Source organism: Betta splendens, chromosome 10 (assembly GCF_900634795.4).
Source record: "Betta splendens chromosome 10, fBetSpl5.4, whole genome shotgun sequence".
NCBI classification, from domain to species: Eukaryota; Metazoa; Chordata; class Actinopteri; order Anabantiformes; family Osphronemidae; genus Betta; species Betta splendens.
Window position 1 is genome coordinate 7,411,765 of NC_040890.2, and position 10,000 is coordinate 7,421,764.

Consider the following 10,000-nt stretch of genomic DNA (forward strand, 5'->3'; position numbering starts at 1 on the left):
AAAGGATACCAGAAACTCTGTTCCCCTTTGGCCCCACATACTGAACAGCTTCCTGCTTAAATGTAGGTGCAGTGACGCCCACTAGATTAATATTCACAGTCAACTTTTTATTCTAATAATGATATATAAATCCCATGACAGATCCCTCAGATTATTCATCTTTCAACTTCCAGATTTGTCACATCTATGTTGTGTTGGGGAAACGTTAAACTTTTTCAAAACGAGAAACAAAAACCTTACGATCCGTGTGTGGGCTTGTGTTTGTGTCTGTGGTTCTTGTGGGTGGTGGTTTTTCTTCATTTGTTCCTCTCCTTTTGTTGTTACTGCTGCTTTTTCTTGTATTATGTTCTTTTATACATGTTTCATATTGTTACTGTTATATAAAGCCTGTTGTAATGAAATGGGCCTTTTATATATATATATTTATATATATATAAAGTGCCCATGTAGGGTGTTGAGCACTATCCAGGTAGCTTTCAAAGCCATACTTTCTCTGAGAGTCTACTGAGAGAAATGACTTTATATAGACTTGGCAGGAAAAAAAATACCCACGTTTTATTGTTGCTTGTTCCAACTTGGCCTGGATAATACAGTTGCTCTATCCTATTTCCGAGCAAGTTTGTGATTTCGCAGATTAAACCCAAGCTCAGTTTGAGAACCAAAGCGGTATGAAATAAACTAATTAGCAGCTCCTCCTTGGGGACGGCAAAATATGTTTAGACAATGGGTAGCCGGCAGCACTACTCTCCCAGCCATAACAGTGAGCCTCCTCACTCACCCATGGAGCAGTCGGGTCCCATCCAGTTGGGGTCGCAGCTGCACAGCCCGGTTTCTGGTATGAAGGCCCCGTGGCCGTGGCACTGGTCCGGGCACTGGGCCCTGGGCAGCTCACAGTGGAGGCCTCCCCAGCCTGGCTTACAGTGGCACTCCCCATTCACGCAGATGCCATTGTTGGAACACGTCGGGTCCAGGCAATCCACTGCATCGAGCAGGAGAAACACCATGGTGGGAAAAAAAAGCCCATAAAGTGAGGAAACAACGGAGCAGCTGCTGTTAGACGCAAATTAAATATGTTTTTGTAGAATAAATAAATGTGACAGAGAACACATTTTATTCATTGTACAAACCAAACAATAATGAAATAAAAGACAATATTACCAAACATATTCCTAAAGCAATTAAAGCACAGATTAACTAAACGTTGAGTCTATACTTGGGACATGGCGCCAAACGGATTCCACTCTTCTTCGGTGTGAGCGCCTGCTCGCGCGGGCAGCTGCGTGTCTGCGCTAATGCGTGGCGGGAAAATATGACGCTGTCAGTCAGCCAAGTTGACAGGCAGCTCTGAGTCCGAGCAGTGAGTGAAAACCAATTTGACAAATTACCTCCTCCCGGCGCTCCGCCCTCCTCCCCCCTTCCTCCCCCGCCGCTCCGTCCCTCTCTATTCTCGCTCTCCCTGCATCCTGACCCCCCCCCCCCCCCCCCCCCTCAGGTGCGTCTGACCCCCCCGCGTGCACGCTTCCATCAAAGCCCGCGGTCGCGCGTCACCGCGGCCCCTCCGTTTCTGTTTGCCCGGCAGAAACGGCGGATCAAAGCGATCGATTTCCGTGTCGCCGGCACTCCTGGTAAATTGTTTGAGGGACTCCGCCGTGATGAATATCAGATTCGAGACCAGAGGAGGTGAGGACGAAACCGGGGGGGAAAACGCTGACCTTGTTCTCCAGCCTCTGTCTCAACTTCACCCTTCTGTTATTCTGCTCATTTCTTTCGCTCTTTTCTCGTCTCTCCCTCTTCATCTTCACCTTTGACTCGCTCCTCTTCGTTTATCTCCTCCTTTAAACATACGCACCTCCCGCTGCCCCCCCCCCCCCTCCCTCTCTTATCCCTCTCTCTCCCTCTGATGACCGAGAATGTGGCAGGCTGATCCCTCTTAACCCGGATCAATAGAAGCGATTTCATCCCTTAATAAAATCTCTGATGCAATCGCCCGCAGCTTATACGTCATGTGTAAAAGCGGGGGCAGCGGGCTCTCAGTCAGTGCGGGATTATGTTATGATGAGCTCTCGTACCTGAGTGTGTTGTACAATAAGGAGCGTGACGCAAAGAATCAAATAATCATGGCTACGTTGAAGCCCGTGGAGGAAAAACATCTTAAGACCCGTTAGCGCCGTCCACCGCGCTCACCCTCGGCGCAGTTCGGCCCCTTGTAGCCCACGGAGCACACGCAGTTGCCGTCGGTGCAGGTGCCGTGGCCGTTGCACAGCGGGTCGAAGCACTGCGTGACGGGGACGTCGCACTCGGGCCCCTTCCAGCCGCTGTAGCACACGCACGAGCCCTTGTCGTACTGGCCGTTGCCGCTGCACAGCACCGGGCACGCGGCTGGAACAGAGGAACGGGGGAGGGAGGGGGGACAAGGGGGGGGGGGGGGAGTCAAGAGAAAAGCAATTAGCGGGCTGCTTAGAGATTCTGGAAGCGCGCGAAAAGCCACGCCGCCCACCCGCCCGCCCCTGCGCACCCACCTAACCTCACCAGCACTCCACCGCGCGGGAGGGTGAATAGAGCGGTTCAGGGGCTGGAGAGCGGCGATGACACGAAGAGTAATTACAGGCAGAGGTAACTAAACTATTCATCAAAGCTGTCTATCCCAGGTGAGCGCGGAGCCGGGCGGGCGCCAGCCGCGGGGGCTGCCATTCATCAGCAGTCATCTCGCTGCCTCCACCTCGGGCCGCGCGCCATCTTGTTTTCTCTTATTCCCGCGCTCCCGCGTTCGGCGCGGCGCGGGAACGCACCTGCCGCTCCAATTAGGCGTCGGAGGCAACGAGCGCGTTTTCGAACGGAACAAACACCTTTTGGTGGCGAGTACCTTTGGAGCAGTCCATGCCGTGGAATCCTGGGAAGCAGTGGCACACGCCGGAATTACACTCGCCGTTGCCATGGCAATTGCGCGGGCACTCTTGCACTGAATCTGTGAAGAAGACAAAGTGAGACAGAGCGGGAGGCAGAGAGGGAGGGGGGAGGGGGGGTGAGAGAGTTGGATGGCAAGCGTCAAAGCGTTCGATTAAATCATCGGCACCATTCATTTTTTAAGTTACTGGGGATTCAGTGGGGGCGGGAGCGACAGACGCCGACAGTAAATGACCTCCTCCTCGGTGCATTTTTCAGCGCGTGGCGAGAATTCATTCCGGAGCAGACGCTCCTCAACTCGCACCCGCGTCCTCCAACTCCTCTGCTTCCCTTCTCTCAAACTCATTACCGCTTCATCCGGACGCCAGCGTTCGCCGCAACCGAGCGGATTTTCAGACTTTCAGACTTTTTGCTGCCTCTCGACGGTCTGATGGAACGACGCTGGCGGCAAAAAGGGGCGTTTTGGACTTCGCGCCCACGTCCTCCTCGCTGCTTCCAGCTTCCGCTCTCGTCGCACAAAGCAGCCCTCCGACCAACACTTCCTCCCTCGTTTCTCCAGTCTGTCATTTCCCCAAATCTCCATCCCCGCCCCCCCCCCCCATGCGTCCTTCAGTCCACTTCAGTCCACGCTGTCCTTGCTCCCGCCATGACGCCTTTCCTGCAGCTCCCCCTCTCACCACGCTCCAATTCTGCCCCCACCGCCTCTGCCTCTCCTCCCCACCATTACTCCCACTGCCGATACTGGCAGTGAAGGATTCTTTCAATCTGCTTGACTCTCTCTATCCCCCCCCCGCGGTTATCACTGCGTCAGAACTGACCTAACCTCAATACACTTGAAATGAAATGCTGCAAAAGAAGAAATTAAATTGATTGTATGTATCATAGTGTGTTGATAGAGTAGTTGTGAGAAAGCGCTATAGACACTGGGGGTTAAAGAACAGCCTCCGAGTTTGGGCTCGACGCCGTCTCTCAAATCCGTGTCACTGCCCGCCTCCCCCCTTCGCCTCCCCCCTTCGCCTCGCGCCCATGGACTCACCCATGACGTTTGTGCTGAAGGACACCGTCTCCCTCTCTCGCCCGTCGTTGTAGAAGGCCAGGTGCCAGGCACCGGCGTCCAGGTACTGGACAAAGACCGCCTCATTGAGGACCACAGTTTGGATGCTCCTCCTCTCCCGCGGAGACTCCACCACGCTCCACTTCTCCTTCCCGTCCAGACGCTCCATGTAGTCATACTGTGGAAAGCAGGACACGGGACAATCACAAGAGAAGTCGGCTACAAAGAACATAAGAGAATGAAATTCATAATTCAGGTACGAGGTTCTGTGGTGGCCCTTTCTCTTTCCCTTTCATTGTTTCTGGAGATGCTGCAGTGTGTGTGTGTGTGTGTGTGTGTGTGTGTGTGTGTGTGTGTGTGTGTGTGTTCATATTTTTTACCAGTGTAAGTCAGGTCAAGCAGCGAAACCGTTATCGAGACACAATTAACCTGTTCTACAAATCAAATCTGCTGTTAATTTAGTAGTTTCTAATTAATTAGACGCCGTAAAAGTTACATTACTGTGAAATCTAATTAAGTGTAAATCTTGGCCTAAATTAGTTTTTTCAAACAACCGCTTTAACGAATGTTCACAAGTTCATTTTAAATTGTCGCACAACAACGGCTTTTTAATGTTTCCCCCCATTTCGGTTATCAACGTGAAGATGCGCCGAAAAAGACGTGGCTGTGACTTCCTGTCGGGACTGGCTGGTTGCTGCCCGTCGCGCCACCTCGTACCTGGGCGTGCGAGGGGGGCAGGCCCTTGCGGATGTAGACTCCGAACAGGGCGTCCTTGCCCAGGGAGATGTTGAACTTGAGGAATTGGGGTTGGCCGAGGTGGAGCAGGGACCTCCAGAACACCCCCGGGGGGACTTCTTGGGTCGCCCGCCTCCCGACCTCGATGCTGCCCGTGTCGATGCTGCTGTTCCGTCCCGCCCATGGACCTGGAGCCAGGGGAAAAGAAACTACATAATCTGTGATTATAGGCATCCACACAGAGCGTAGTCGCCAAAATACGAATTATAGCCATACATGACAAGCCGTGGACAAGCACCGTTAGCGTGTGTTAAAATCAGTGTTAAATGGGAGGATGGGATGCAAAATGGTGGCGTCGCATCGGAGCCTGCAGCGGCTGACGCGTCCTGCAACCGGGTCAGTCGTCTGACGGACGAGAGAAGAGCGCCGGCGAGCGCGGGAACAAAAGCAACAATGAGAGGAACAACAGCAGCAGCATCTGGCGCAGGCGGCTGGGGAACGCAGCACAACAGTCCTCTCATTAATACGGAACACAGACGCGGCGCTGCAGCCCACACGCACCTATAGCGCATGCTGTGTGTGTTACAGAGCGAGATCGAGCGAGCGAGGGAAGAATAGATAGAAAACCGCATGGGGGCTTTAAAAGAGAGAGAAGGGGGGGGGGGGGGTGCAGTTGCTGTTTTACCTCGCCGCTGAGCGAGACGATAAACCGAGCTCGACTCAACTCAGCGGAGTGGTTAAACACCACATACTGATAGCGCAGCCAGCGCTGCGTCATGAATTATGAAAATATTTCAGCAGCCACGAGCCTGTTTAGGTGCACACAACTCCATCGCACTGTCTCGCTGCGCTACGCGGCCGTTCAGAGCCATAAAGGAACGGACCGGTGTTATTTCGCTTCTCCTGCATGAGACAAATCCAGCGGCCTGTCCTCCAGCGCTTCCCTGTCTGCAGCACTTAGCCCCGTGACAGTTCGCTCATACTGAAGACATAAATCTTGCTTTATTGTTGGAAAGAGGGACTATTTGAAGCTGGGGATTACTACACACTTTGAATGCCACACCGTGGATGGCGTACAGTGTTTAGCTCCACTCATAATAGACTACAGTGCCCCTGCTTATTGTAATTAAGGATCATGTCACCCAGTGCACAGTGTGGCTCATTAATGTGTTTTTAATGGAGAGCAACAATGAAGCTCTGTAGCCCCAAACAATAAGCTACAGGTTCTGCCTCCTGCATCATCCCCACCATTATCTTTTAACGTCTGCAGTAATATTTCACGTTGCATGTCGTGTCAGGTTCCGGAAGGCTGCTGCGAGGGGTGTGTGTGCGCGCGCCGCAGTTCCTACCTCTGCCTCCAGAGGGCAGCGTGGCCACGTCGGTGTTGACAGGCAGGCCGGCGCCCAGGCCGTTGTTGAGCACGGGGCCGTCGGACGGCTTCAGCTGCCACGTCAGGCCCAGCAGGTTGATGGCTGCGCACAGAGAGGCGGAGAGAGGTGAGGGGGTGGGACAGTCACACCCGAGGGCTCCACGGGCCCAAGGAACACGCCACGGCAGGACCGGTTCGGCTTTTAGAAAACTCATCCATCAAACACTATTAACACAGCGACGCAAAGGAGGCAATCCTTGCAAAAGGCAATAATTAGAACCCGTAAACATCCTTCTGCGTCCCGCTTCCTTTACCTAAACCTCTCACCACGTCCCTTCAACCTGACAGCATCTCCCCCCCCCCCGCTTTTATTTGGAAGCCTTTGCAGCGTCTCACCGAGAGCTGGTGACAGACTGCTCTCTGAAGAGATCACTCCACGACTCTTTCCCTTCCATTCCCCTCTTCTTTTGTCCTCTGTTGTGTTATTGTGCGCTGCCGCTGGAAGACTGCTTGAGAGTGTTCGCCGGCTCTTCACTTTGTCAGCTCTTTACTCTCGCCTCCGTCTCTCTCCTGCTTAGCCTGCCGCCGAGCATCTCGCAGCCCCCTCCCCCACCCATCCATCCCACCCAAAAAAAAAAGAGAAGAAGAAGAGAGGAAATGGAACGAAAAGCTGCAGTAAGGAAACAAAGGTGTGCATAAAACCATAGATATTTAGGAGCTTCTGCATCATTTGGCCTCGTCTGATGTCCACCGTGGCCTCATCCCCTCCACACGAGGCCATAACACACACACACACACACACACACACACACACACACACACACACACACACACACACTGTAAAAGTTGCAGGAGCAGGGGATACGGCTTTAGGATTTGCTGCCGGGGCAGACTCATTCTCACACATCTCACCTCCCCTGTTTCTTTGTTTCTTCCTTTTTTATGTTTCTTCTCTACCTCCCTCTCGCTCCCGGTCAAAGGAAAGCGCTGACACCTCGGCTGCTGCCCGGCCTCCACCGTCAGCTCTTTTTTTAATTTTTCACGGGGAGGGGGGGGGGGCGTACAGAACAAGAGAGACGGAGCAAGAAAGGCAAAGCGAAATCCGTCCTTCCTCCCTCCCTCCCTCCCTCCCTCCCTCCCTCCCTCCAGTCTCTTTCCTCCCACATCCACCTCTTGCCCTCTCCTCTCTCATCCCTCTGACCTTCATACTTCCCCCGGCTTTCCCTTTAATTCCCCCCTTTTTTCTCCCTTCTCTTCTTCTTATCTGCGCCTGTCCTTCCTTGAAGATAACGCAGACAAGCATGCACAAAAAAAAAAAAAAGAGATGGAATCACAGGGAGCAGTCGATGGAAAGATTACCCATTGAATCACCTGGAGACAGTAAGCAATCGTTAGTCTATTGTGACAGCGCGCTCAATCTAGGTCATCCCCAAGAACACATCAGACGGCCCTATAGTCGGCTCATTGTGTGCGTCTGCTCATTGTGTGCGTGCCGTCGGGGGCCACACACGTGTGCGGCTTCTCCCGTCCGCCCGTGGCTGCGGCCGCGAGGGCCCGGCCAATAGGTGGCACTGTTGCTCCTCGGCGGCGGGAGCACTAAAGCCGGCGCTTCGTCAACAGGTCTCTTTGCGGCAAGACGCGGAGCAGGAGAGCGGCGAGGCAGAGACAAAGAGAGACACTTGTTATCATTCTCTTTACAAGTACCACCCCTCATTTGAACAACGCGTCTAACTTTGTTAGGGTGTAATTTTAGCCAAAACGAAACTGCTGAAATTGATGTATTTAGCTTTGTGTTGCCATAATTTTAAGCATTTTCTTTTCAGATCATAATTGCTGTAATTACTGTTTTCAAACTGCATTGGAAGGCTTTATTAAATGCCACGCCAATAAAGCCTATCCGAATTGAATCGACTGACTGACAGACGGGGGAGAACAAGAGGGATAGTCTGACTCAGGTTGCGTTTCTTTAATCTCTGCCTCACTCGCGTTCATTGGAAGAGGCACGAATTTCTGGGAGAGAGAGCGCGAGAGAGGAAGGTTCACCAGGCAAATGATCTGGATAAAAAATAGATCAATTTCTTCATTTATGTAATCGCAATGCATAATTCAGAGAGGCAAAGCGTTTGCCAGCATCATCTGCAAAATGCAGCATCTGACACAGCATCAGTGCTCGGGATCCTGTGACGAAAGGGGGAAAAAGAAGACAAAAGTGAGATGGATAGAGGGCGACAAGGATGAAAAAGTGGGAGAACTTGTGCTGAACCTCAGCAGAGGGGAGGAGAGGGACCGGCGGAGGCGGGTGGCACTGGAGGACAGCAAGAACTGAGAGAATATTAAAGACCATTTAAAATCCCCCGAGGACGAAAAAAAGAGAGGAAGAAGAAGAAAACAGGCTATAGATGGAGCTGCAGACAAGAGAGGAAGAGACGAATAAGGAGAGGCCCCGGCAGATGAAATGAAGGGACCGTCGGCGAGCGGAGGGGAGCGATTTAAGGGAGGAGCGGCCGCGTATTCATTGACTTGTCAGCTGGGAAAAGATGGTCGTGATTCATGCCGTGACAGTAAGTGGTTCACAACGCAGGCAATCAGATAAGAAACACAATGCACATGTTGGCGTTTTGAGAAATATTTATATGGCTCAGCGTTAAGGGGTGTAAATGGATTTTCAGCACGGGGGGGAGTGAGAAAGTGAGAAAGAAACAGGCAGAGATGGAGAAAGGTGACTTTGTGGCTGTGACTGTGCACCGAGCGTCCCCTGACTGGAAAATATTGTATCATCATCATTCTGCGCTTTGAAACGTGTTCCAACTCTCCCCCTCGCGCTCGCTCTCTCTCTCTTTCCTCCTCTCCGTTCTTGTGTTGCTCGCCCTTTTCTGTCTCAACTCAACCCTATCATTGCCTATTTACTCGGCTCCCACTGAACCGATCGCTCTGCTCCTAATTGGGCCGAAGGCGGAGGAGCGGCTCTTTGCATCTCATGCATGTTTTTGTATGTAATCTGGTGCGATGCAACTAAAGAGCACAAGTTCACAAGCGCACTTTCCTCCGCTCCCCCGGCCTCCTCCATAAAAGCACAGCAACTGTTCTAATTCATGGTTAAATGGGCAACCCTGACCTCAATTAGGGCATTAATTGTAACTGAGGGCAGGCACTTTTTCCTCTCTTTCTACCTTTCGCGTCTCAGAGGCCTCCGTTCACAGCAGCCGCTCCACAAACAGGCCGGGGCCTTTCTGGGTAGATGGACGAGGAGCAGGCTGCTGCAACGCTACGCCACCTGGGAGGCGTCTCAACATTCACCACACACTATCTGCTTGTGTAGTCTAAATAAAGCAGCCTCTTCTCTCGGCAAAAAAATTTGAAAGCGCTGCTCGCTGAGATCGTTTAGTCTCAGACGGAGGGACGGGGGCGGCGGTTGGCTGCTGCCCCCGGGGGTCATATACACTGAAAGAGACAATTTGTCTGCCTCTGAGTGTGTGTGTGTACACGCAAATGCTTAAAACTGCACGGTATTAACAACAGAGCACACGCGCGCACACACACACACACACACACACACACACACACACACACACACACACACACACACACACACACACACACACACACACACGGCAGAGCCCCGACGGGACCTCCTCACCCAGCTGATGCAACTGAACTGTAATTGACTGCAACACAAAAAGGTTATGCTCACAGCTTCTACCTGCGAAATAGCGTCTGCTGAAATAGAAAAAAAAAAACAAAAAAGAAGAAGCCACTCACTCAATCGCACGACAGGAACGGCTTTGTCACTAAAACACGGAGGCGAGCCAGCGCAGATGCAGCCAGATGTGCGTTCACACGTGTGTGTCGCTGATGGGCCTCATGAAAAGAGAGACGAGTCCGAGCGATGTCCTCCTTTTCTGAATCCTCATTTCCTCCTCAGATATCTTCACCGTGAC

The 10,000-nt window shown here is 52.3% G+C and overlaps 1 protein-coding gene across 11 annotated transcripts in view; it reads right to left on the reverse strand.

Annotated features, from left to right (window-relative positions):
* tenm2a (teneurin transmembrane protein 2a) overlaps window positions 1–10,000 on the reverse strand; it is a 168,250-nt gene that overhangs the window by 23,388 nt on the left and 134,862 nt on the right. For 6 of the 11 annotated variants that reach the window (XM_055512569.1, XM_055512565.1, XM_029164485.3 and 3 more), the window contains 6 exons: window positions 6,043–6,165; window positions 4,676–4,902; window positions 3,941–4,136; window positions 2,864–2,965; window positions 2,185–2,379; window positions 779–979 (listed from right to left, as the gene is read on the reverse strand). In XM_055512569.1, coding sequence (XP_055368544.1) covers window positions 779–979; window positions 2,185–2,379; window positions 2,864–2,965; window positions 3,941–4,136; window positions 4,676–4,902; window positions 6,043–6,165 — 1,044 coding nt within the window. The remainder of the gene's footprint in view (window positions 1–778; window positions 980–2,184; window positions 2,380–2,863; window positions 2,966–3,940; window positions 4,137–4,675; window positions 4,903–6,042; window positions 6,166–10,000) is intronic. The other 5 variants (XM_055512570.1, XM_055512566.1, XM_055512572.1 and 2 more) reach the window with 1 other exon arrangement.